The following is a 27,734-nucleotide window of genomic DNA, read 5'->3' on the forward strand; positions in this document are numbered from 1 at the left end:
TGTCCCAACAGTATAGCTGTCAAGTACACAAAACTCTTCCTAACTTAGGATTATTTCATAGAGTTATATATAAGAACTAGAGGGCGCACGAGTGATGCTTTGTGCACAAACGCCACAGGACCGTAAGATGACAAGCGCGTCATTCTGCACGCGCGTTGAATATGAAATACACGTTTGAGTTTTTTTTTTATTGAATGCTCACGCGATGCTGTTTGTTCAACTTACAAAATGGCCGCACAAACACACGCTGTGAGATAGCTGTTTTGTCAACTTAGAAAATGGCCGCCTGCTCGCATACCGGGGCGCTTATATAGGCCAGTGCGCGCTCTAGTTCTTATATATAACTCTATGGATTATTCCTAGGACTTAGGACAATCTAAATTCTGTATCCATATATGTTAGGACGCATTGAACCCATTCTAAGTAAGGATGGGTTACTCTTCCTAACTCGAGATAAGATTAATCCTAGCATTTCATAAAATCAGCTGCAGGAAAGCCCCAATAAAGAAAGAGGCAAGTATAAAAAAAATCCTTTTCCTCTGGCGACTTACACCTGCTATCTCCATGTAATTCCTTTTTCCAAAATAAGGACTTACTTATACACTGGTACCCAAGGATCCCCCCAAAAAATGTCAGGCATGATATTGGGTTGATGCAAAAAAGTAGGGAAATTGCATTGAGTACACAGGGGACGACCCACATGTACACATGGTGCAGGCTTTAAAGGACTTGTCATCGGTCATGCAGGCCTTATTAAATACAATTTTTCTGAATGTTCCAAGGGCCCCAAAAAAATTAAACGGACTAAATTTAGAAAAATATCATGCCTGGAATGTACTTAAGAACCCAAGGCTCACAAAATCACTTAAATCTTTCATGGTCTGAAACCAGCCAAACAGAAACAAAGTACCAGTGGATGAGGTCATACCTGTTGTACCCTTTGTTGCTATTTCACCACTGTATTCCTTGCCATCCCGAGCACCGGTAATCGTCTGCAGCTTGATGGTGTATTTCGTGGACGGGATCAGGTTCTAAACAAAAAAATTTGTTTGGAACAAGAATAATAGCAATAACTGGATTTATATATGAATTTGGTTTGAGGTATCACCATGTGTGTATCTACTTGCCAGGTAGAGTTTATTCTTATAGAGATCTGTCTTTCTTTATTCTACTACCGTGGAGTAGATTTATCGGATTGATCTGGAGACTTCTCAGTTCTGAAAAGAACTGTCCTGCTTTTTTACTACTACCTGGGCAAAAGGTACAGTAAAGAAAATTGGCGGGACTACTGCTTTAGCTTACAGGATCGTACAACTGCACTACTGCGGATTGAGTTCTTGAATTGGTCTCAACGTTTCGACTAGCTTTGATTTATATAGCAGCAAATTACCGAAGGATGCAAGGGTGCTTACTTTTATAGAGAAAAGGAAAGACAAGAGTGACGGTGACAACCAGCTACAGATTGGAGAAAAGGTGTGTCTTTGAGACAGTTTTTGAAAGACAGAACAGTCTGAGCGTTTTGATGGGGACAGGAAGACCCTTCCATAGGTGGGAGGCAGCAGTGGAAAAAGCTCTCTCACCAGCTAATGACTGGGGTTTGTGGCTGGTAGCTTTAATTACGGACTGTGCCTCCGGCTTGATCTGTTAAAGGCAGTGGACACTATTGGTAATTACTCAAAATAATTATTAGCATAAAACCTTTCTTGGTAACGAGTAATGGGGAGAGGTTGATGGTATAAAACATTGTGAAAAAACGGCTCCCTCTGAAGTGCCATAGTTTGCGCGAAAGAAGTCTTTTTCCACAATTTTGATTTTGAGACCTCAAGTTTAGAATTTGAGGTCACAAAATCAACCATCTAAACGCACAGAACTTCGTGTGACAAGGGTATTTTTTTCTTTCATTATTATCTCTCAAGTTCGATGACTGATTGACCTCAAATTTTCACAGCTTTGTTATTTTGTGCTTATGTTGAGATACACCAACTGTGAAGGCTAGTCTTTGACAATTACCAATAGTGTCCACTGCCTTTAACAGCGGCCAGCCACAAACCCAGCCATTACCACGCAGTGAAAATCGGGCTTGCACTGTCATTCCCTACTTATCCTACACAGACCTTATCGCAAATACTCGGTACGCCACTTTAAGCATGGAATTAGGTGCATGCTGGTCTAGCTAGCGATCAAGTTTGCAGCATGCACCTCATTCAACAGTTAGGGCTTGCACAATGGAGATTTGCGAAAAATGGAACCTAGACTCTAGGTATCCTCTTTCAGCTCTTACCTCAATTCTATAGGAGAGTTCATCTGCACCCAACTCTACAGGTACCAGTTCGGCTTCACTGATTCCGTAATTAATACGGAAACCTGAGTATTCACCGACACCTGGAGGGATCCAATGGATGACCAGGTGCAGTGACCCTGTCTCCAGTCCGTCAAACTGAGGGAGCTGAGGTACTGTAGTCAGAGTGGAGAAATTGACATGATCGATATCAGGGCCCAATTTCATAGAGCTGCTTAATCAGAAAATATTGCTTAACACTTTTCCTTGCCACTCTTCTATTACTTTATTCAATATTTGTTTTATTTAACTCAAATATAGCTCAGTGTTTTTTAAATATTTTACAAACCACCCATTACACCCACCCTCTAAAAAGAAAAAAACAACACCCTGAAAATAGTCATGAAATCATCAACAACACATTTCTAAAAGTTCTACAAAACTCCTTCTGTACAATGTGGATGCCTCCATGTTAATACCAACCTTAGTCCGCTATAACAAACTGTACCTCATTTGGACAAAAGAACATGAAAAAAAGATTATTTTGGGAGAGATGCTGCAAAACAAATATCATTAAAGATGCTATGTCAGATTTTTGGCCAATTTGAACCAAAAATGTTGATTTAAAATTCAATGGGTATTTTGATGGGGGTCGAGAAAGTTACAAGCTTTCATTTGAGCCATTGCTCGAAAAAGTCCGCCAATTATTAATAGCAGTGAAATAAAGCGCTCAAAATTAGTTTTTGTCGGGATCCAGACAATATATCACGTGACCAATTCTTATGTGTTTTATAAGAAACGTTTCAAATTGTTGTCATGATTTCTGACCATTAAAAGTAAAAATTAAACTTTTTTTGCGATAGAGCGGGTGATACTCATTAAAATAACATTCACTCAAAAAAAAAAATTTGTTTTAATGTTTAAGGCCAAAAATCTGACATAGCATCTTTAAAGAACTGAAACCGGAAAAGAAAAAACAAAGAAGGATTACTTACAAGTTCTCTGGACCAAAGTATTTTTGTCAATGTTGTTCATGTTTGAACCGCTGTTGAAGAGTGACTTGACATTTATTGTGTATTCCCTGCCAGGTGTTAAACCATCAAACATTTGGTTGGTTACTGATGTTGTATCAGTCGCCATGACTCCGGAATCTTGTGGAAAAACATATATTTATACATGTTATAAACAATTGCCTTGACCACCCCCAACCCAATATATATAATAATGGGTGCATTCGATTAGCTTCCCTGTGTCAACCCCAGCGGTGCTCACTTGGGTAAGCCTCTGACAAGAGCTAATCGAACGATCACTCACCCACTCATGGTGACATCATGCACCCAGGCGAGCCCTTGGAATGACGTCAAAGCTATTTTGAACGTACCGGGGGAAGATCGGGGTCAACCTGGGGAAGCTTATCGAATGCACCCATTGGTAATAAAAACTTATAAAGCGCTGGTATCTAGAAAAACTATTCACTGTGCTATGGGACAAAAAGAAAAATTAATGGTAACTAGGCAATACCGAAGAGGTAGGTTTTGAGATATGATTTTAACAAGGAAATGTCAGGTTGTGATGTAAGGGTGAGAGGCAAGCCGTTCCACCATTATATACCACTGTAAACCCTTTAAACTCTATCCTTTCATTGCAATCCTGCAACATGTGCTCATTATTAAACTGAAGAGATTAACTTCTCATAAACACCACTATAAAGCTGGGGAATTTTGGCTTGTGCGCCTGTGTACTTCACGAAACTACGCTAACACAGCTATAGCGCAAACATTTCGACGCTTGACATGCAAGCGTAGAATGGTGACCGTAAGCGCAGAATAGACCCTTCCCATGAAATATGTAAATTGCACATAGCGCGTGCGCACTAACGTTTTGGTTGGCAAAATGAGGGAACATGGGGCGGTTTTGTACACAGCTAATGGGTGCGTGACGCAGACGCGATTGCGTGTCTGCTTAGTGCACAACTCTATGGCATTTGCCAACCAACAGAGTCTGTACGTATGCGTGAATGTAATTAGCATATTTCACGGGAAGGGTCCATTTGACAGTTAGCAGAGCCATGAAATTGGGCCCTGCATAGGGCTAGATGCCATACAGTATGGTGAAACATTCAAGCAAGGAGAAATCAACCTGGGATCAATTATCTTCTCAATAATAGATGTTAAATTTGCATCGGGGATAAAGAATATTACTTTTTTTTTTTACCCATACACCGATGTGTGTTAGCACTGTATACTCAGTACTTTCCCGAGACCTGTGAAAAAAAAAAAAAAATACAGTATACAGTGCTAACACACATCGGTGTATGGGTAAAAAACAAAATTAATATAAATTATCTTCTTGCTGCTGAGAGTAAAAGTATGACGTGTTTAGTTTCGGTACCTGTCTCGATAGTCCATAAATATGACAGAGCCTCAGGCTCCGATGACCAGACAACCTCGATGGAGTCAGTGCTGAGGGAGAGGACCACAATATCCAGGGTTCCCACACTCGCTGTGAATTGAGAAAATAAAATGTTATCACACACAAAAAACGGACAAATTCACTCTGTCGCAATGTCTTAGCCTGAGTTTGTACCAACCAAGGTTGGACAGCTCTTCATGTATATGGAAGCAATAAATGCAAGACAAAAATGAATAGCCAAAGTTTGCTACAGGGCAAGCTTTTACATAGCAACCTCCAGATGAGCAAGCCTTAGTACCATATTGCCATAATACATCCATTCAGAATTGTGTACAGGTTGTTACCATCTCTTACGCAACTATGCAAACAAAAGCTTGCCCCTAATCATGTGACATAGCAACTAACTCGATAATCTGAGGAATTCAAACTTAAGTGGTAACTTGTAATTAAGCTCGACATTGCAATGACGTGCTTGACGTCTGGTACAATGCACTAATTTTTAGCGTTTTTTCTTATGCAAGTCAAGACACACAAGGCCTGAAGGCCACTTCAAGGTGTGGGCTACAATTATTTTTTTCTAGAGGCCGTTGCCCTCTACTCATAGGGCTGAAACAGGGTTACTCCCTTTTACAGTCCATACAGGTGAGGGCTTGGGTATCATCAGTCCAAAGCCTGGCCGGTAGAGCACCTACATGAATCTCCCCAATTTTACGTAGCAAGTGTCGAAGATTCAAACCCACACTCTGCTGATCAAACACCAGAGATTGAATCCGGTGCTCTTAACCGCTCGGCCATGACACGCAACAAATATTGAACCAGACAATATTCAAGTCTAGCTAACATGGAACTGGCTTATTTTTTGAAAATTTTGTTGTACCTGTTCTGAACATTTGTGATATAGGGTTGCTCTCCACTACACCAGATAGCGTTACCAGCTCAAAGGTGTACGGTGTGTCCGGATACAGGAACTCTACCTCAAAGTTCAGTCTGGTGCTTGGGAGAATCTCTTCCACCAACCCACCGTCCTGCTCATAGGAAAGCTTGAAACCGTCGTAATTGCCAGCGGGTGCCGTCCATACCAGTCTGATGCGGGTGGTGTATGGACTGGCAAACATGGGGCCTGGTGGACTGGGCTCTGTTGAGAAAACAATCAATGTGTAGGATGGTAATAATAATAATAATAATAATAATAATAACCAGTTTTTAATATAGCACTGATCACATCTTAAGGGCATCTCAAAGCGCTTTCAACATTATTACCCCGATCACTGGGCCATTAAACTCCTTCCTTAACCATCTCAGCTCCGTGGGGAGTATACAGCCTTGTGCTACAAATATGCCCAACCAAGCTAATCAATCACAAGAACCATCTCTGCCCTCATCACAGGTACCCATTTACCCTTGGATGGAGAGATAAAATTATAGTCACTGATTAAAGTGTCTCGCTCAAAGACACAAGTGTCCAACTGGGACTCGAACCCATGACGGTGTACTGTCAACACTTAATACATGCTTCTGAGAGGTACAGTTCATATAGCCACACATAGCAACTACAAACTCAATTTTAACTTTACCATTTTATATTGTCTATTTCTTTAATTGCTGGTCATTGTTCGCTTGGTTGTTGCTGATTTTAAACTTATTTTTATACCTTGTTGTTTTTGTTGTTTATCTATATTTTAATTGTTTCTCTGTATTAGCGCCATGGAGCGCATTACAAGTCTTCTTATTATTATTATTATTATTATTATTATTATTATTGTTATTGTTATTGTTATTGTTATTGTTATTGTTATTGTTATGTTATTGTTATTGTTATTGTTACTGTTACTGTTACTGTTACTGTTACTGTTACTGTTACTGTTACTGTTACTGTTACTGTTACTGTTACTGCTACTGCTACTGCTACTGCTACTGTTACTGTTACTGTTACTGTTACTGTTACTGTTACTGTTACTGTTACTGTTACTGTTACTGTTACTGTTACTGTTACTGTTACTGTTATTATTATTATTATTATTATTATTATTATTATTATTATTATTATTATTATTATTATTATTATTATTATTATTATTATCATTATTATTATTATTATGCTATATAAATTTTTATTAATATTTATTTATCATTTATTAATTTAATTTAGCTGTTAAAAAGAAAATACTGCTTGACAAATTTCTTTGCTAGACAAATTTCTTTTGCTAAGCAAAAATTGAGCACGAAACATAATTTTACCAAAGCTTTTGAAAATGTAAAAAATTTGAAAATTTGCTTCAGAGTGTCACAGTTGTCTATAGTTGTAAAACGAGCTTTCCAATTTTTAACGGCCGTTTAAGAAATCATCCCCACTCTTTTGTTCAAATATCCATTCAAAGAGCTTACTTGTTAGGAAATCGCTCGTTGTGGTGGCTCCGTCATTGCCAGGGATTTCCACCGTCAAAGTGACGTCATAGGTTGTTCCTGGAATCAGATCGCTAAACGGAAGCACTGGATCTTCACCGACTTGCCTCTGACCAGCCTGTAAGTATTAATAGTAGCAAAACGTTTAACGCGCACATATCAACCAATAGAGTGCCCATGGCGCCTACAATAATACAACACAATAATTTACTAAAACAAAAAAAATTAACACGAAAAGGACAAAGATGATCTATTTACAATGAGTGAGAAAAGGCCAAAGACACGTCAAATAACATTTTCTAAATTCAAGAATTGCCACAATGAAAAGTGCAACTGAATCTTCCATAAGACAAAAAAGGTCTACCTTTACATGTAGCTACCTTTAGCTAGAAGCTACTTAGTAGGGTGGGACATCACAATACAAATCACTGTGGCATACAGACAATTTGCCTTGCGATGAATTTTATTGCTATGAGAAATCGGCCTGTGTTCTCTCTTACTTTGCAATCTTCAGAAAAAAAAGGAGGAAGACAAAATAAATAAATAAAATTATGAAAGTCTTACCTTGATATCATTCGATCCTTGAGGGTTAAGAACGACCGTGTAGCGTACAGCGTTAACGTGGTCTGTCTCTCCCCACAGTACCTCCACGGACGTGTCTTCAATGTTTCGGAAAGAGAGCTGATTCGCAAGAAGGGCAGCTATTTTATATCAAAAAAAGTGTACAGAAAAATATCAGTGTACTGCTCCACGTCATTAAAGGCACTGTTCATGTTTGGTAATCACTCAAACTAGCATAAAACCTTACGTGGTTACAGCAACAAAGAGCTGTTGATAGTATAAAACATGATGAGAAACTGCTTCCCCTGAAGTAACATAGTTTTTGAGAAAGAGTTAATTTCTCACTTAAATAATAAAAGACTTCTGGACAGAAGCCTTTCATTCCTATCTGAAAGCACACTATTTTGTACAACAAGGGTGTTCTTTCTTGCAACTTCAATGACCAATTGAGTCCAATTTTTCACAGGCTTGTTATTTTATGTATGTGTTGGGATACATTAAAGACAGTGGACACTATTGGTAATTACTCAAAATAGTTATCAGCACTAAACCTCAATTGGTAAATGGGGAGAGGTTGTCATAGTATAAAACATTGTGAGAAACGGCTCCCTCTGAAGTGATGTAGTTTTCGAGAAAGAAGTAATTTTCCACGAATTTGATTTCGAGACTTCAAGTTCAGAATTTGAGGTCTCGAAATCATGCATGTGAAAGCACACAACTTCGTGTGACAGGTTTGTTTTTTCTTTCATTATCTCGCAACTTTGACGACCAATTGAGCTAAAATTTTCACAGGTTTGTTATTTTATGCAATATGTTGAGATACACCAAGTGAGAAGACTGGTCTTTGACAATTACAAATAGTGTCCAGTGTCTTTAAGTGAGAATACTTGTCTTTGACAATTATCAAACGTGTTCAGAGCCTTTAACCATTTTCAAGTATGAGCTTATCCTTATTTCAAAGGTAAGGTACAGTATGTGTGTATTGTTTGAAGATTTGCATGGTGTGGATAAATAAGAAGAAACTATCAATAAAATGTGTAAATCTCTTTTGTGCGAGTGTTTGCTCTGAAAAGAACAGTATACTCTACTCGTCTTCAGAAACATAGACACCACACTGGCTCTTTTCAGAACCATCACTCCCACAAAACATGGTTGTACCCAAAAGTTTACCATATATTTATAGTTGAATAATAGTAGGGTATATTATCTTCAAGTACGCGCTAATCCTCCAATCAGATTGGCAGAATGGAGTGGTGATAAAAACCTATATTGCATGGCTAATATCACTACCATGCGTATTGTGTGTTCTATGTCACGCGCCAAGTTTGCTTGAAGATAAATACGTTATCACACGCGCGCTCGTGGAAATACGTTCGGCCTCGTTGGATATGAGACGCAGAAGCGCTATATTTTTCCGTATTACACTCGCGCTTGTGTGATAACTTATATTGTTGTTCTACAGAATATTGGTTGAAAAGCACTCCACACTTATGACGTTCATATAACTATTGCTTTAACAACAGCATTCCACCATCAGCCCTCACGTGAGAACCGCATTGCTGTGCCACATTGCAGTGGTAGTCAGTACATGGGAGTAAAAATACAGCTTGAGCGGTCATATATCTTTCATCAGCCTCAATGTCTAGGACCCAGATTTGAACCACTAATGACAATCATCAAAGACCACTATTCTCACCTCATGTATCCCAACATGCATAAATAACATATCTGTGAAAATGTTGACTCAATTGGTCATCGAAGTTGCAAGTGAATAATGAAAGGAAAAATAACCTTGTTGCACAAATTGGTGTGCTTTCAGATGCCAATTAAAGGCTTCAGGCCTGAAGTCTTTTAGTATTTGATTGAGAGATTACCTCTTTTTCAAAACCTACATGTACCTTACTTCAGGGGGAGTCATTTCTCACAATATTTTATACTATCAACAGCTCTCCATTGCTCGTTACCAAGTAAATTTCCATGCTAACATCTATCTCGAGTAATTACCAGTAATTTCCATTGCTTCAACTCAAGTGTTTCCCAAAAATTTCAGATCACTTTTTTTAAATTGTTGTTTACCTGTCACTCCCTGTGTCAGGCGTGGATCACTCCTCTCCGTTATTCCACCAATGGTAACCACAGCAGACACCTCAATGGAATACAAGGTATTAGGGTTGAGCCCGTCGACTGTGAAGACAGTAAGCTGATCAGGCAGGACCCGTCCCTGGTACATTCTGGGGGCATTCTCTCCTCTTATGCTGAATATCTCGTAGTAAGTGATGACCGAACTTAGCGATGCATCCCAGCTGATTCCGATGGATTGGAAGGTTGGACCGGGGAGCACCATGAGGTTCCTTACTGGAAGTGGGCCTGTACAAAAGAAATGGAATTGGGGTTTTTTAAAAGCCGAGTTTGATACAACATCTTGAACTACATGTACAGTTATAAAATGCATCTGCTTCAAATGCAGCGGCTTCACAGGACTACAGTCACAAGAACAGATACTGTAGCAAGGTTAAACCTACAATAACAAGTACAAGACTAATGTACATCGAGCTACAGTCACAAGTACATGTTCTGCAACAAGGCTACACAGACCTACAGTCACAAGAACAGATACTTTAGCAAGGCTAAACCTGGAAATATGCAGCAAGACTACATCGAGCTAGTCACAAGTAAAAATTCTGCAACAAGGCCACACACAGACCTACAGTAACAAGAACAGATACTTTAGCAAGGCTAAACCTGGAATTATGCAGCAAGACTACATTGAGCTACAGTCACAAGTAAAAATTCTGTTGCAAGGCCACACACAGTACAGTAACACGTAAATATTCTACAGCAAGGCTACATAGGGCTACAGTCACAAAGACAGATGCTGCAGCAATACTGCATAGACCTATAGTCACAAGTAAAGATTAGAAAAAGAAATGTTATGGCAACTGAAGCAGTAAACTCAGGATGGACATTCTACCTTGATACTTATCTTCAAGCAAATCACGGTAAATTAACAAACATAAACAGAGGGTCATTGTGCAACGAGGACAGCACAACAATCAAATACTATCTGATGACCAAACTATAAAGAGCGCACTGTATAATGGATTGCCACAATGGACTTCATCACAAATACTCGGTATGAACGTGTAAGCCGTGGAATGAGGTGCATGCTGGTCGAGCTAGCAACCAAGTTTGATCGCTAGCTAGACCAGCATGCACTTCATCCAACAGTTATTGCTTCCACCATGGGTTCTTGTAATAAGGTCTATGTTTAGGCGTTATAAAAACAATTTTAAACGTACTTGTTAAGTGTTGGGTAGAAGTCTGTACATCTGAGCCGACCAATACAACGCTGATATCATAGAGAGTGGCCGATGACAGACCAGTCAGCTCTACCCGTAGGTCGGGATCCGTCGGGAAGATCGACGCCTCTGCCACAGTGTTTCCGTCCTGGTCTGCAGCAGTCACCATGTAGGAGGTGAAAGCCAGATTGGCGTCTGCCTGACCAACTGTCAGTGAGATGGATGTTGGCGTGGAGTCAAGAATGATGATCTCGCCGATGGTTGCTTGAACTGCAAAAAAACCAAGAAGTGCTCTTCCAGTATTGTTTGATAAATAGGAAGAAACTATAAAAAAAATCATAAATTTGCAGGTAAAAACATCTGTGAATCTCTTTAGAGGAAGTGTTGGCTCTGAAAAGAGCCGGTGTGGTCTTGGCGTTTTGAATGGAGTACTCTGGTCGTCTTTTCCTGAAGAGCCAGCACTCCCACTAAAATGATTTACACACGGTTGTACCCGCAAGTTTACAATTTATTTATTTATCTATAGCTTCTTCCTAAGGTATTTGCTCGTTTAAAGAAATGAAAAATTAACCCAGTCAGTTTTCTCTTGTGGTTTATTCCTTGATATTTGAAGAGAAAAGTCACATCCCCTTGTGGTGATCCCTCTGCTGCCGCTTCCCATACCAGGCTGTATCGTAAATTTGGTTGTGATTGCTGGCTATACGGCAGTCGCAGGCTGAATGACTTCTGATAGCACCCACCAACGAAAGTGTTAAACACAAAATTACTGTATTTTTGTGAACATTATTGTCTTGTATCTTGGCCGAATAAATAAAAATAAAAATAATAATAATAATAATAATAAAATAGTTGGTCCAATAATATAGAGCTAGCTCAGTCGGTAGAGCAGGATGATTTAAAACACTGACAAGATCTGTGATAGATGAAACTAAAAATAAATAGTAAACTTGTGGGTAAAACCATGTGTAAATCTCTTTTGTGTTGAGCTGGTGTGGTCTTTTAAAAAATAAAATGTATGCAAGTTGCCAGAAACATAAGGCCAGGTGGCCACTTCAAGGTGTGGGCTAAAACAATTTTTTTTTCAGAGGCCGTTGCCACCTACTCCTAGGGCTAAAACAGGGTTAACCCTTTTACAGTCCATACGGATGTAGGCTTGGGTATATCATCAATCCGAAGCCTGGCCGGTAGAGCAGAGAAGGCACTACATGTATCTCCCCAATTTTAAGTAGAAAGTGTCACAACCGGGATTCGAACCCACATGGTCGAACCGTAACCCTGCCCACACCAGAGCTTGACATTTCAAACAGTATACTCTGCTCGTCTTCGGGACAATGCTGGATTACTGGTGGTGGAGCAGCTTACATGTAAGCAGCTTTTGAGGGATGCACATTTGGGCAGAAAAGATCCAAGCTTTTTTAATCAGACAAAGTGACTCCCCCCCCCCCTTCTCCGTGAAAGCAAAAAACTAACCTGTTGTTGCCTTGACTTCTATCGCCGCACTCTCTCCAGCTAAGTCCGAGTAGACACTCAGTAAAAAGGTGTATTCTTGACCAGGGCTAAGTGCACTCAGCTGATAGTCTAAGGTCTCTGGATCCACAACGATTGGCAGAGAGACAGACGTCGGCTGGTAGTGCAGGAAATATGAGTCTATCATACCGACGGCTGGAGCTAGCCAGTTAAGTGTCAGGGATGATGTGGTGATGGCACTTGCTCTCAACTGCCGAGGGGGGAAAAGTTCTGAGAAAAAAAACACATATCAAAATTGTGTTATTATTTTATCAATATCAAATATAAACAGCTGCATCCCCTTAAAGGCACTATACACGTTTGGTAGTTGTCAAAGACCAGTGTTCTCACTTGGTGTATTCCCTCATACGCAGAAAATAAAAAGCCTGTGAAAATTTGGGCTCCATTGGTCATCGAAGTAGCAAGAAAATTATGAAAGAAAAAACACCCTTGTTGGACAAATTTGTGTGCTTTCAGATAGGAATTGGTGAGAAATTACCTCTTTCTCAAAAACTACGTTACTCCAGAGGGAGTCATTTCTCACAATGGTTTATACTATCAACAGCTCTCCAATGGTCGTTATCATGTCAGTTTTTAAGTTAATATTTGTTTTGATTAATTACCAAACGTGTACTGTCCCTCTAAGGTGATTCCCTGGCTGCCGCTTCCCAGGTTGTATCATAAACCTAGGTTTAATTCCTGGCTACACAGCAGTTAACGGTTGTATGGCCCCTGAACAAAGTAACTGTAAATATAGGGAGAACTTCCTAATAGAAGATGTCATGACTTACTTGTGGTTTTGGTCACTTCCCCAAGCTCAGTATTCGCGTTGGTACCTAAGCTGATGGACAATTTGAAGGTGTATGTTGTACCGGGAAGTAGGTCGGTAATGTTCGCTGTGACGGTGGGCCTCTGAACAAACAGGACGCCCTGAGACGAGGTCGGTGTCGGCTCAGTGTTGATGATGTAACCCAAGAAATCTACCACAGCGGAGGCGGGCCAGATCAGATTCACCCAAGTATCTCCACAGGACTGGACCACAAGGGAAGAGGGTGGCAAGGAAGCTGGTTCGGAGAAAAGTCATCAGAACACTTTAAGAATTTTTTTAAGGAAACTTGAGAAAAAAAAAAAAATGTCAAATTTATCATTTTTAATGCTGTTTAATGAAAAGCTTTAAAAAACAAAAACAAAAACATGAAGGACAGGAGATATCAGATGGGGAAAAAAATATTTATGATCCTTCTGAAAATCTAAGAACCACAGGCATATTACTCGGGTGGGATTCGAGCCCGATACCTTTGCAATTGTAGAGCATTGTCTTACCAACTAGACCACTGAGATTGCCCAGTGCTAACACACATCGATGTATAAGGCTTCAACCAAAATTAAAGGAACAGAATAGGTTTTTGCTAACAAAAAAGTTGCTAGCAGTGTAAGCACTCTATGTTACCCACCATATACATAAACTGACAAACCTATTGACCCATTTCACCTGAATGCGCCATACTGGTGGGCAATTTCACTGTGCGTTTTCATATATAACTCTTTGCATAGAGTATGCTGTGCGTTATGCAGTGAAGAGCGCATTTTAGGCGACACGGCGTTAATACACATACACCCAACTGCCCACCAACATGGTGAGCGTGGCATCAGTCGCCGCGTGTGACGCGCGCATAAGGGGTCAACAGAAGTTTAAGACCAGCAGCCGTCTGGGTCATGAGAAAATAGTGAAAAACCGATTAGACATTTTGCATGACATCGATTCCCCCGAAATAATTATTAAAATGCTCACTGAGCAATAAACTCCAAACGTAAAACTAGTTTGATTTATTTCTCATCAAATATAACATTCCAGACAGAAATATTTCAATGGATGTTTTCTAATTTATCATCATCATAAAACAGTGTACATGTAAGTTTGATGTAAATCTGTGATCTTAGACTAATTATGTTCTCAAGAATGTGTACATTCCTGAATATGAAGTAAACTAATGCAGTACCTGTGTTTCTCATCTGTACAGCCCGCTCACTCCTCTTTGCAGCCTCCCCTGCACCAGCAACATTAATGACGCTCACAGTGTATGGCGTAGCAGGAAGAAGCCCCGAGATGGTCCAGGCATTTACTCCAGAGAACACCGTCTGGACAAGGCTTGGGGTTGTCTCGTCGGGACTCAGTAGGAAGATCTCTGTGGAGAGCTGGGGTTGGGTCGACCACAAGAGAGCCAACTGTGTGACACCTGGCGTGACGGTAAGTATGGGTGCCTCTGGCACTAAACAGAACAAAATAAAAACACAGATATTGGTGAAAGAAGAGGGTCTTTTAGAATAACTGTTAGAATGATCAGATTTATGTCAAGTGAAATCAAACAAGAAATGCATATGTAAATCTACAGATAATTAGTTATAACACCAACATTTGTTTCAATGCGAATCAATTTAACATGTACAAAACCAGCCCCCTCTCGAAAAAGGAGAGAAAAAGCATGAAAGGGAGGAATGTCAATATATATATACATATATATTATTGGTCTGAAAAAAGAAAAGATCACAACTTAATCATGTATATTTGGTTTGCGGTAACACCATGTGTGTATCTATCTTGCCAGGTTGAGTTTGTTCTTAGAGAACTGTCTCGCTTTATTCTACTTCCGCGGGGTAGATGTTCAGGGGTTCGGGAGACTTCTCAGTTCTGTAAAGAACTGTTCTGCTTTTTAACTATTACCCGGGCGGATGGTATAAAAAATAGGCATGGGACTGCTACTTTAGCTTATAGGGTCGTGATTAACTGTACTACCGCAGAGTCAGTTCTTAAATTGGTCTCAACGTTTCGACTAGCTTGCTCTAGTCATCGTCAGGAGACTTAATCATGTTTGCGAAAGATGGTAAACAGGGGAATTATTGTGATCTTTTTGAAGTTTAAGCCTCTTAAAAGGTTTGGCTGATGTTGATGGTCCCACATAGAGATTGCCAACTCAAAACAAATCAAAAGATCTCAAGCCCGGTTCATACTTCCTGCAAATGCGATACAAACTTTGACATCACAAATTCCCAATGAATATGTCACAACAGTTTAACTGTGTTCAACTTCCACAAAACATTCGCTGAGAAAAAAAACAGCCATGTGACTTTAAAAATTTGCTTCACATTTGCAGGAAGTACATGTATGAACCGGGCTTTAGTCTACACCCCTGTTTGTAGAAAACAAAAGAAGACGTAAGTTGAATGTAAGCGTTGCAAGCTAGCTGGGATACCTGTGTAAGAAGTTGCCGTGCTGACAGGTTCGTCGCTCGTACTGATGCGCAGCAGAACCGTGTACTTGGTGCCCGGTAGCAGGCCAGCCAGCGATGCCTCACGAGGCTGAGAGCTGAGGATCTCCCTCTGGATGAAGCCAGCAGGAACTGGGACAAGATCCAGGTAGTATACAGTGGCACCAGGGCATGTTCCCCACTCAAGCATCATAGAGTCTGTAGTCGTTGCCAGAACTAGGATGTCACACTCCCCAATAGCACCTGTAGATGTGATAGAATTATGGTTTAATACAGACAAATGGTAACTCATGACTAAAGGTCGGTTCATACTCGCTGCATTTTAAGATTTAAAGATTGATTGTTTCCACAGTTACATTGTAATATAGGCAATATTATAAACAAGTTCCAACATACACTGAAGCCAGGTGGAAATAAATACACTTTTATGAAACAGCAGGGGATCTCAGAAGCAAGCTTATAAGCGTGAGCCCCACACAGGTACAGCCATTGAGCGTAAACCAAACACCCATGATACAATGTACTTCAATTACAATATCACTACCGCTTGACATATTTTTAAATGTGAACAGCCAGCTTGGCTGACAGCTTGTTTCATGTGTTGTTTTTTCTCATTAATTGGACCTAAACCTACTTGTTGTTTGGACGATTTCTCTTGGTGCACTCTCGGTGAGACTACCCACCATACCGCTCTCGGTCGTTACACTGATGGTATAACTGGTATCCGGCTGTAGGTTGTCTATGGTGAATGAACGGACCTCCGTCTGTGGTACCACACCAGCCAGCTCCTGTACAGCATTATCATTGTCCAGAACGTAGACTCGATAATTGTTGAAGAGGCCTTGTGCTGGCAGCCAGGTGATTGCAATTGATAAGGAATCGACGTTGCCGATGATGATTGGGCCAGGTGTGCTTGGAACTTTTCAAAAGGGAAACAAAATTGAATATTGAAGTCACAACAAGTTACAAAACAGAAATGTGTAAAAGATATTTGTACAGTTTTTGGTAAGGCCATATAGATTGATAAATGTTATAGCTGGGGCGTAGATTGTTAATAAAAACTTGCAACATGTTAAGAAACAGAACTGTGTAAAAGATATTTGTAGAATTTAAGGTAATGTCAGAGATTGATAAATTATAAAGCTCGGCGCTTTAAGTGCAAAATTGTGTAAAAGATATTGGTAGAGTTTAGGTAAGGTCATAGTGTGGTTTCATTGTGAGACCATTTTTATGGAAGCATGTACGCCATTTTGTTACAAATGTAATGCAATGAAAACCAGTAGAAACAGTATAATGTGCATTGCCATACACGAGTGTCCTGTGGTATCCCTACGTCGCCAGTCGAGCTCAGCGTTCTCCGGGTTCTATTTCTAAGGTAAGCGCAAACAAATACTACAAAGAGATTTCAAAAACTCACTGGTGCGCTGTTCAAGTGTCCTGGTAACCAGTGGGTCGGTACCAGTGAAGTGGACATTGATCCGGTAGTTCACCCCTGGCGACAGATTCTGGAAGTTGTGCGTAAACGGGGGATTGATGACGGTTGCTCCCGGCAGACGGTTGCCCGAGGCGACTTCCTCAATTTGCACCTCGTAGTTGGTGATGGGCACGGTGGATTCAGTCCAGCTTATTGCAATGCTGGAGGTCGTGACCTCGGTCACATTGATGTCGCCTGGAAGGCCATCATCTGCATAGAAAAACGCGCAATAGTTTGGAGAATTATTTGACATAAATGCAAAAATTTTATCTGGGCCCAGTTTCATAGAGATTCGTAAGCACAAAAATACGGTTACCAGCCAAACTACCATGTCACGTGTACAATTTGTAACTGGTTATCCTGCTCATTTCTGCTTAACAGACAATTTGTTGAGCAATATTATCTGTTTAAGCAGCTCTATGAAATTTTGCCCTGGTGTAGACGTTTCTCATGGGTGATGATTGCTTCTGACATTCGGTCATTTTCAGGAAAGATGCTGTTCAAGCCTGTCCTATTTATATTGCTGCAGCCTTCAGACAGGGCGTAAAGCGATTGGTCCCGTGTGTTGTGTAACGCACATAAAAGAAATTGTAGTACACTTATTGTCAAGAGATTAACATGAAAAAAAAATAGGCTTATAATCGCCTTTCAGCCACTGACAATTACAGGGAAATGTTAGAACAAAATATGTAAACACACATGGAAGAACACAGGATGACTTCCAACAAAGGACAAATGTACAGAACTACACAGTGTAGCTTTGTGTACCTACCAAGGCGGATGTAACGAGTGACTTTGTCACTCAGCACACGGCCGGAACCGTCACCAGCGTATGACGCAACGCTGATAGTATACTCTACTGAAGGGTCCAGACTAGTCAATTCCAGTGTGTTGTTACTTTGTACTTGTTCAGAAGGCAGACCACTGGGCGAGTAGCAGACGAGGTATTGGTCTGGGGGTATGACTGAACCCCAGGCAATGGTCACGCTGTCGGTGCCCTGGTCGAGGAAGTACAGCCCGTCCGGGGTTGATGGTTCTGCAAGGTAACAAACAGTTATTGGATATTGTGCAAACTTGTTTTCGTCCAACAGTGGAAAGTAAATAGTAATCTAGAGACTGCTTTGTCTGAAAACATGTAGAAAGAAATTGTGGATAAGGCACCTCCAGACCATTCAAGCCCATGGTGTGAAAAGAGCCGGTTTGGGCTTAAGGTTTTGAACAATAAACTCTGCTTGTGTCTTCAGGAGAATGTCCTATTTCTCCACACCACGCTAACTAGTAGACCATTTGTAAATGCTTCAAAGTTACTTACTGGTGAAAGAGTTCACGGTGAACCCGATGAGTCCATCTCCAATCGGCCTAACAATGATCTCATACTGTGTGGCAGGCTGAAGGTTGGTAATCACTAGGGAACTGGTTTCCCTCGGCACGTTCCTCGCAGATCCCGAACCAAGTGGAGATGGAGTAACGAGGATCAGGAACTCTGTGAATCCGACTCCAAAGTCTCCCCAAAGGATGCGGATTGAGTTTGTTGTCACTTCGTCGATATAGACTGTGTTGGCCAGCAGAGGAGCTAGAAAAAAAGAATTGTTTGTTTAGTTCGTTTATTTCCATCTTCACAACAAACCTAAAAAAAAATTCAAATAATTAACAGTTTGAACTGTTACTTATGACTACTTAATACTAGTGCTGGGCGTATAGTGAAATTTTGGTATTCGGTTACCGCTGGCCAACTATCCGAAATTAACCGGATATTCGCATAGTTTTTTTCGCCGCTAGAGGGCGCTATTAAAAAGAAGGGAAAAAAAATTGCCGCTAGAGAGCGCTGTTCATTTGTGAATGAGATCTTATGGGCGGATTGATATTAGTTTTAGACAGTGTCCCTTGGTTCATTCATTGAAATAACCGGATCTAATTTAAAGATGGCGATTTGCTTTTTCTTTTGATCGCGATCATCGTGATTGACTCTACGTGAAGGAAAACTTTTGTAATCTTTGAACAAATTACATCAGAATTGTCAATGTTTCAACTCTTCACGGAGGTGAGCTTAGTTAAATACTAAATTTATGCTGTTTTATGCTGTCTTAATAGAAGTTTCATAAGGATTCAGACAAACATTCTTATCAGTTGTCGCCCGACGTCCGCGGATATTCGGATATTGAAGAATATTTGGTTACTCGGTTGTAATTACAGTACTATCCGGTTTATAAATAGGTATTCGCTACCATTGCGGATATCCGGTTAAGAAAAAAAAGGCATTCGCGGTTACGGATAGGAAAACCTATTCGCCATTAACCGGATATTTAAATAATTCGCCCAGGCCTACTTAATACAAAGGCAATAAGGTACACGTGTGTGTTAAGACTGTATACTCAGTACTTTTTTGAGTTATATGTAAAAAGGAGTATACAGTGCTAGCACACATCAGTGTATAGGGGTCAAACCAAAGTCAAAATTCTTCATCCCGATGCGCACTGCTGGTTGTGCAATGGTTCTCTAGGCTTTGAGCACTTTTAAGGCTAGTAATACATTTCTAGTAATACATTTCTGAAGGCAATTTTTTTTTTCATTACACTAAAATCAGAAGAAAATGAAGCCTATGGATAAATTTAACCCTAAGCATTACATTCTGAGTAACTCGAATGAAAAATTGTGATTTGCTTGAACAATCTACACACTAATGTAATTAAAAAAAAAAAAGGAAAAAAAAATTCAAATTGCCAATATTTTAAATGTCGAATGCTAACTTACCGGTGGTGAAAGTAGTCGTTACTGGCTCGGATACAGTCAGGCGCCCACTCTGGAGAATAATAGTTACATCATAGGTGCAGGAGGGTTCCAAACCGGTGAATAGCACAGTTGGGCATGCGTCGGGTGGCAGGACTATCTCAAGAGATTGAGTTGTTCCTAGAATGTAAAACCAAAGTAATCACTTATACAATCAAATAATGTATTTGTCCGGTTGCTCAATTACTATTGTTTACATAGGATTTGAGGCATTGCATGGTGAGGTATCAATATATATTTGGTTTGCGGTAACACCATGTGTGTATCTACTTGCCAGGTAGAGTTTATTCTTAAGAAACTGTCTTGCTTAATTCTACTTAGTAGATTGTTAGGGTGTTCGCAAGACTTCCCAGTTCTGAAAAAAACTGGGCGGATGGTATAGAAATAGGCTGGGACTACTACTATAGCTTATAGGATCGTAATTAGGATGTTGAATTGAGGGGGAGGGTAAGGGGGCTTGTTCCATCTTGGGCATACTGGCCCCACACTGAAATCACTGACCTGGGTAAAATACTAGTCCTGAATTTCTGTAGCTGCTTTATCCTTTGGATGGGATGTTAAAGACACTGGACACTATTGATACATGTCACTGGGTGTATCTCAACATTTGCATACAAGAGCAAACCTGTGAAAATTTGAGCTCAATTGGTCGTTGAAGTTGCAAGATAATAATGAAAGAAAAAACCCACCTTGTCACACCAAGTTGTGTCACACCAAGTTGTGTGCTTTCAGGTGCTTGATTTCGAGACCTCAAATTCTAAATCGGAGGTCTCAAAATCAAATTCACAGAAAATTACTTCTTTCTCGAAAACTACGTCACTTCAGAGGGAGCCGTTTCTCACAATGTTTTATACTATCAACCTCTCCCTACTACTCGTTACCAAGTAAGGTTTCATTCTCATAATTATTTTGAGTAATTACATTTACCAATAGTGTCCACTGCCTTTACGTTAAAGCCAAAGGTCCTGTGTACTAGAATTTGGGGCATAGAGACTAAAGACCGGTTCATTTTTTCTGCGAATGTGATGAATGTGAATGCGATACAAATGTTGACGACACGTGGCCGTTTTCACAGCTAATGTTTTGCAGGAGTTGAGCACAAGTCAACAGACACGAATTATTCATCCAAATTTCTGACGTCAAAACTTGTCGCTTTTGCAGAAATTATGAATCGGACTTAAAGGTTCTACCTGCTCCGGCACCAGCTGTTGAAGGTGTCAAGGTTGCAATAAGGTTATCGTAAACCCCAGGGAAGAAGAGACTCAGGTCTAAAGAGAAAGTGGAAACTGTAGAGACCGTGCCCTCTATTGTCGGACCAACAGGAGCTGGAAAAGAATGGAGAAAATAATTTGAGGGAATGAAACTCTTAGATGTGGAATTTGTGGAGCTCAAATCAATAGGTGCAACTTTTGAAGAGCACCAAGGCCAAAGAGAAGGGCACAAAGGCCAAATAGAAAATTTTCTAAAGGGCTTGGATGCCAAAGAATTGTTAAACTTGAGATATTTACAAAAAGTTAGTCTACAACATCAAGAATGACTAGAACTTAATGCTTGTAGAAACAGTGGTCGGCTATCATTGGGTCAGTGTCTCTCTACATGCAAAGTTTGAACTTCATGCAAGCTTCGCAACTATGCTTTTTCTTGTAGACAATCGACTCGGAGAAGAAGACTAAAAACTATAAAAAAAAATAGAAAAAACAAAAGGTCGGCTGTTGCCCAAAAACCTAACTATAATCTGTATCAAATTAAACTTACGCAGCGTGTACGTGGCGGTGGAGGTAAGTTGACGGTCACCGCTGCTGGTAACAACGTAGAGAGAGACGCTGTATGGCCGCCCCGGAGTGAGGTCATTGAGCTGAGTAGTCTTGCCTGATAGCGTCAACTCAGTGCCCTCGAGAGGTGTGTATACAATGTCATAACTGCCAAAGTCACTGCCGGGGATGTGAGCTGGCCAGTCGACCCGGATGCTTCTATCGCCAAGCTTGGTGAACATTAAGATGTCATCACCTGGATGGTTCGGGACAAAAATTAGGACATTTTATTTTACTAATAATTTATTTTATTTTAATATAGCGCTTTACCTACGGGCATCTCAATGCGCTTATCGTTATTTATTTCCAGACAGTATTTTGAAGTGTTTGAAATATGAGACCGATTTATGTAACACCTTGCAAGGGTTTATGTGCTGTGGCACATTCAGCAGCCATTCCCACAACCCCATTCTAGTAAATGGGTCCTGTTACGCAAATTACACTACACACATGACTAACAGGATCGACTCTTGATACTTTCCTGTTTTGCACTTACACATGTACATTCTTGAAAGCAATTCTTGAAAACAATTTAATAGTGTTAACAATTCAATTCGGTGAAAACAAATCTATTAACTGACAGAACATGCTGTAAGATGGTATTTGAATGGTGTATGAAAAGAGCCGGTGTGGTCGTAACGTTTTAAACAGTATACTCTACTCCTCTTCAGGAGAAAAAACAGAGTAGAGTATAATCTCCGCAAACATGGAGTCCACACTGGCCGTTTTCAGAGCCAACAATCCTCCAAAAGAGATTTTACACATGGATGTAATAATGAAAATAACAATAATAATAATAATAATGGGTGCGTTCGTCTAGCTTCCCTGGGTCGACCCCGGTGTGTGGCGTTTTTTTTTTCCAGGACGAATGTGGGTAATTATCTGCACACGTTCGTCCTGGAAAAAGAAAACGCCACACACCGTGGTCGACCCGGGGAAGCTAATCGAACGCACCCAATATAGCACTTTTAAAGTATAACATATCCACCTAACAAGTAGGCACTCACAAGGCACAATTTTTTTTTTACAATTAACAAAAGAAGAGACATACATGTGTGACCAGGCACTTTAAGTGACTGCCCCCTCTTAAGTTAACTAATGGTTGACTTAGCAGCAGCCCACCTGCTGAGGGTCTTATTTCCCAGAGTATGGTCAGTGTGGTCAGCCCCAGCTCTATCCCAGGTATAGTGTAGCTATTGTGCAACTAAGTCATTCCATTGCAAGTTATCATCGTGTGAACAAGTCATTTTCCAAGAGTCTCAGAGCTATTCCAGTTTTCAGAGTTATTCCCATCCTTGTTATGTAAGTACCAAATCTTTCTTTGTTTCTTATTACTGCTAGACTACAATCCATATTTGTGTTTATAATTATTGCCATTTCTAAGGAGATTCATTGTATTTTAAGAGGGTTTGGATAAGTTTCCTTTGTCTATACAATTGTAGTTTTTTGCATTTGTTGTTACTTTTGTTTTAGTTTGGAAGCACAAATTAAGCCAGTGTTTTGCCCAAACTTGTCCTTTTTGGATTGTCTTTACTCTGGTTATATTTGAAACAGTTGAGGATAATGTTTCCTTGGATTAATTTACCTTGCTATATGGAGGAAGGAAAAGAGTTCTCTTACAAGTTTCCTTGAGAAATAGTTTGGTTTATTATAATTAACTTTACATTTCATTGAAGATGGAGTGTATAGTTATTTGTTGTTTTAGACTCTTCCATGTCCATACTTTTATTGTTCATGTCACAGAGAAGTTTAAATTAGTTGTATGGAATTCATTTTATTATTGGTTTTTCTTGTTATTTGATTTACCCATAGAGTAAGGAATTCACTGCAAAGTTCTTGCTAGGATAACTTTGATTGAGTCACTTTTGATAATTGTTATTATTCCTTATTTTGCTCATTTTGCCATTAAGGGTTTTCAGTTATGATTAAGTTGTTGTTTCTTTTGTACATTAGATTTCTGTGTTTCTATTCCATGAAACTTCAGAGATTTACAGTTTCGTGTGTAAGGTTCTTGCATAGACCCCACATGAGATTCCTACTTGTTTATTGCAGAGATGTAGAGATTAAGTAATTAAGTACACCAGCTGTGGAATGCCTTAGGAACTTCCAAGGTTCATGGCTGTGTGTTTGGTTTATTGACATAGGTTTACCGGGTAGCTACATCACACAACTCTGTGCTGTGTGTGTGAGGGCATGGTATAGCTAATTGCTATGTGATCACTGCACAGGTGGCTTACATCCAGAACCACTATCTAGATTGTTTATGTTACAGCCATGTTGCTAGCTCATTAGTATGTATTTGTCTTTTTGGACAGTCCTGTCTATTGTGTATAGCAGTGTTAAAACTTAGTGTTCTTTACTGGACTCTAGAGTTTTCGTGAATATTTAATAAGGTGGACTGAGGAACTATTTTATCTTTGGCTAAAGGGTATAATAATAAATGTGTTTCTCTATTGTAAAAGTTTATCCTCTTAAGCTTGAGACATTTTCTCTTTGCCATAGAATTTAATGTTTCAGGTTTACTTTGGTTATTTTGATTTAATGTTTGTATTTTCGACATTTCTATTGTATAATCTTATGTTTGCTTATAATCTTTTTCTTTTCTGTTCTTTTATAGACTTACGCATCAACCCTTTTTTAAAATCTTTTGTGCTTGTGAATAAAATACTTGTATAAAGAACCAATCTTGTGGGGTCACACATGTATAAATTAAACTGTGCCGTTGTAGGCAATTACCATGAGGTGGGTTTTGAGGTAAGTTTTGAAGGAGTTGAGGGTTGAAATAAAGCAAGGAAGGCTGTACAAAAGACGACGGGCAGCAGCATGGAAAGATCTGTCTCCCCAGGAGCGGTAAGATCTTGGTTACATCAGAAGACGTTCATTGGTGTGGAAGTGTCGTGGCCGAGCGGTTAAAAGTACCAAATTCAAACTATGGTGTATCTGATCAGCAGAGTGTAGGTTCGAATCCCCAACTGCAACACTTGTGTCCCTAAGCATGACACTTAACCATTCCTTCCTCCTTCAGATGGGACGTAAAGCCTTTGGTCCCATGTGTTGTGTAACACATGTAAAAGAACCCAGTGCACTTATGGAAAAGAGAAGCGGTTCGCCCAGGTGTTCCTGGCTGTGGCTGCACAATGCGCCGTAGCACCTTATAAACCCTTATAAGGTGCTACATAATTGGGTCTCAGAATTCATCACTGCAATAACCTATCTTTCTGAAAGTTTGTATATACTCAGCGCCTTCGGTACCTTGTTTGGTAGATATGTGCACTTTATAAGACTTTGATATTATTGTTATTATTATTATTATTATAAACCAGCTCCACAGGAGTTATAAGGCATATTGTGTTAAAATATAACGGTGCAGTTCCATGAATTGATTGGTAGGTTGAGATCATGAGGTAATGTGCATGTACCCGCAAGGTTAATTCCTATCTTAGATAGTGCTGTGTTTGGCTTTACATGTACTTCAAACCAAAACTCAAAATTTTCGTGTTAAGTGGCGTAGTAGTGTCTCCACGCCTTCCACCTCTGGAACCCCCGTTCGAATCCTACTGGGGGAATTATGTGAATTGGGTTTTAGTTTTGTTTTTTTAAATTTTATTTATTATTGATATCCAACAGCGGATAGCCGCCACTTACAGGAATCATTAAAAACTATGTAAAAATATAAATATAAATATAAATACAACAATCTATAAAACTAAAAATTACACAATATATTGATAAAAACATTATAAGTAGACAAAAATAGTACACCGAAACCCACATAAAACAGACCAGGGAACACCAACAAGTACACAAACACACATCGGACATTATGGGTATGGCTGCATGGGTATTCCCTGGTGAAAATCCGGTGGGGTTTTCCTCTCACATCTAAAACTGACATTTCTTCATTGTCAGAGCCAACACTCCCACAAAAGACATTTACGTACGGTTGTACCTGCAAGTTTACTAATTAGTTTATAATTTCTTCCTGTTTATCCACATCATGCAAAACTTCCAACAATACAAAACTTTAACAAACCTGTTCTGAAATCTGCCATGGCAGGTTCACTTCGTATGCCATCCCCGACAACAGAGTAGACACGAATGGTGTAGTCTGTGGCAGGCAGTAGTTCGTCGATTGTGGATCGACTTTCCATTCTGGTTTTATTCTCAAACAGCTCTTCCAGTTCGGTGCCGGTGAAGAAGTACACTTGGTACCCGTCAAAGAAGCCGGTGGCCGAACCCCACTCAACGGAAATCATGGTCTGGGTTGCAGTGACTAAGGTGGGCGTCGTTGGCGGATTAGGTTCTGCAGGATTTTGTTTAAAAAAGCAGTTTATTTCATCCATTTTCCATTTATTTTCATTGAAAAAACCAACTGGCAGCACAAAGCTGAATTATGTGGCATTACAAGGTAAAATATTGTTTGAAATTATACAGATAACGGACAAAAAATAGCACCACCAAAGTATGAGGGAACATGAATACATTTGAACAAAGATGACAATAAAGATTGAACTGGAACTACTACTTGTCAAGAGGGGAAACTTATACCAAAAGGGGATTATTTTTGCCACTAAGAGTGTCTTTACTCAATGTTTAGCAGTTGGCCCCCCAAAAACGCATCAAAGAGTAGACTTGTTTACTCCTTTTTTCTCTGACTACTCTCTTGTTCTCTACGCACATAGGGACCTCACAATACTTCTCTTGGGTTTTCCTCCCACATCTAAAGCTGAAACGTCTTCTTTGTTTTCTCACTTTGTCCAGATGTTGAATAGGCGTTGACAAGTATTATCATAGATGTAGATGTAGATTTAGCAGACTCAGTAAAATTTAAAAAAATGTGGAATCTGATGAAGCTGAAAGCAGTTGAAAAAAGAAACAATCTTGAAACAACGGTGGTTGGAGAATCAAGAAACTTACTGGTGTACTTTTCCACCTGGGTCGTTGGCATTTGCGTCCCGGTAATCTGAAGCACGATCCTGTACAGTGTCCCAGGTGTCAGGTTGTTGAAGGTAGCAGTGTCGGTACCCAGGGAGAACGTCAAGGCCTGAAGCTGACCGCCACTAACGGGTAAGGCACTGATGATGTACCCTGAACCCACTGGGCTCTCCCCCCACATTAGGGTGATAGATGAGGTGGTGCAATCCACGATGGTGATTTCTCCTGGCGAGGATGCCGCTATAGTGGGGGAAGGAGAAAGGAGAACAAAAAAAAAGAAGGTTTCAACGGCTTTTCCTGGCTTAAACAACCAACTTTTACTTTGTAGTTGAAAGGTACTGGACACCTTTAGTAATTGTCAAAGACCAGTAATCTAACTTGGTGTATCCCAGCAAAAGAATAAAATAACAAATCTGTGAAACTCAATTGGTCATCGAAGTTGCAAGAGAATAATGATTCAAAAAAATACAAAATTGTGTGCTTTCAAATACCATAAATAGGCTTCAGGCAACTCTTTCTCCAACACGTTACTAAAGAAGGATCCTTTTTTTCACAATGTTTTAAACTATCAACAGCTCTTCATTGCTTGTTACTAAGTCTGTTTTTATGCTAACAATTATTTTGAGTAATTACCAATAGTGTACAGTGCCTTAAATCAATCTTGGCCAGCTGGGTATTTTGTGTTCTTTTTCTATTAGATCACTGGTGCTGGCTTTCCCCAGTGAACCTGCGAAGACAGCCCTGTGACGTCAACATTTGTATCGCATTCGCATTAACAGGAAGTATGAACCGGGCTTAACCAGGTAGATTTCCATTGTTTACGTAACTCAAAAATGTGCACATCACCAAGAATTAACCTGCTGTTGCCACCTACATGTGTAGCATCCCAAAAGTCCCCAACTCGCCGCTTTTTATCTTTGAACATGTTGAAAGGGCAAGGCCATTTTCATTTTGCAAAGGGCACTTCCATTGGAAAATCTTAAAGTCAAAGGGAAACTTTTG

General features: G+C 39.9%; 1 protein-coding gene across 2 annotated transcripts in view; it reads right to left on the reverse strand.

Annotated features, from left to right (window-relative positions):
* Nucleotides 1–27,734, reverse strand: part of LOC139939398 (uncharacterized) — a 161,934-nt gene that overhangs the window by 65,114 nt on the left and 69,086 nt on the right. For both annotated transcript variants that reach the window (XM_071935233.1, XM_071935232.1), the window contains exons 55-76: nt 26,715–26,972; nt 25,831–26,100; nt 21,742–21,993; nt 21,177–21,311; nt 19,951–20,106; nt 18,512–18,772; nt 17,972–18,235; nt 17,143–17,409; nt 16,360–16,644; nt 15,711–15,968; nt 14,460–14,729; nt 13,251–13,523; nt 12,424–12,690; nt 10,954–11,223; nt 9,731–10,021; nt 7,658–7,794; nt 7,076–7,211; nt 5,568–5,825; nt 4,670–4,780; nt 3,274–3,429; nt 2,282–2,454; nt 929–1,031 (exon numbers count right to left, since the gene is read on the reverse strand). In XM_071935233.1, coding sequence (XP_071791334.1) covers nt 929–1,031; nt 2,282–2,454; nt 3,274–3,429; nt 4,670–4,780; nt 5,568–5,825; nt 7,076–7,211; nt 7,658–7,794; nt 9,731–10,021; nt 10,954–11,223; nt 12,424–12,690; nt 13,251–13,523; nt 14,460–14,729; nt 15,711–15,968; nt 16,360–16,644; nt 17,143–17,409; nt 17,972–18,235; nt 18,512–18,772; nt 19,951–20,106; nt 21,177–21,311; nt 21,742–21,993; nt 25,831–26,100; nt 26,715–26,972 — 4,851 coding nt within the window. The remainder of the gene's footprint in view (nt 1–928; nt 1,032–2,281; nt 2,455–3,273; nt 3,430–4,669; nt 4,781–5,567; nt 5,826–7,075; nt 7,212–7,657; nt 7,795–9,730; nt 10,022–10,953; nt 11,224–12,423; nt 12,691–13,250; nt 13,524–14,459; nt 14,730–15,710; nt 15,969–16,359; nt 16,645–17,142; nt 17,410–17,971; nt 18,236–18,511; nt 18,773–19,950; nt 20,107–21,176; nt 21,312–21,741; nt 21,994–25,830; nt 26,101–26,714; nt 26,973–27,734) is intronic.

This window comes from Asterias amurensis, chromosome 7, assembly GCF_032118995.1.
Source record: "Asterias amurensis chromosome 7, ASM3211899v1".
Taxonomy (NCBI): Eukaryota; Metazoa; Echinodermata; class Asteroidea; order Forcipulatida; family Asteriidae; genus Asterias; species Asterias amurensis.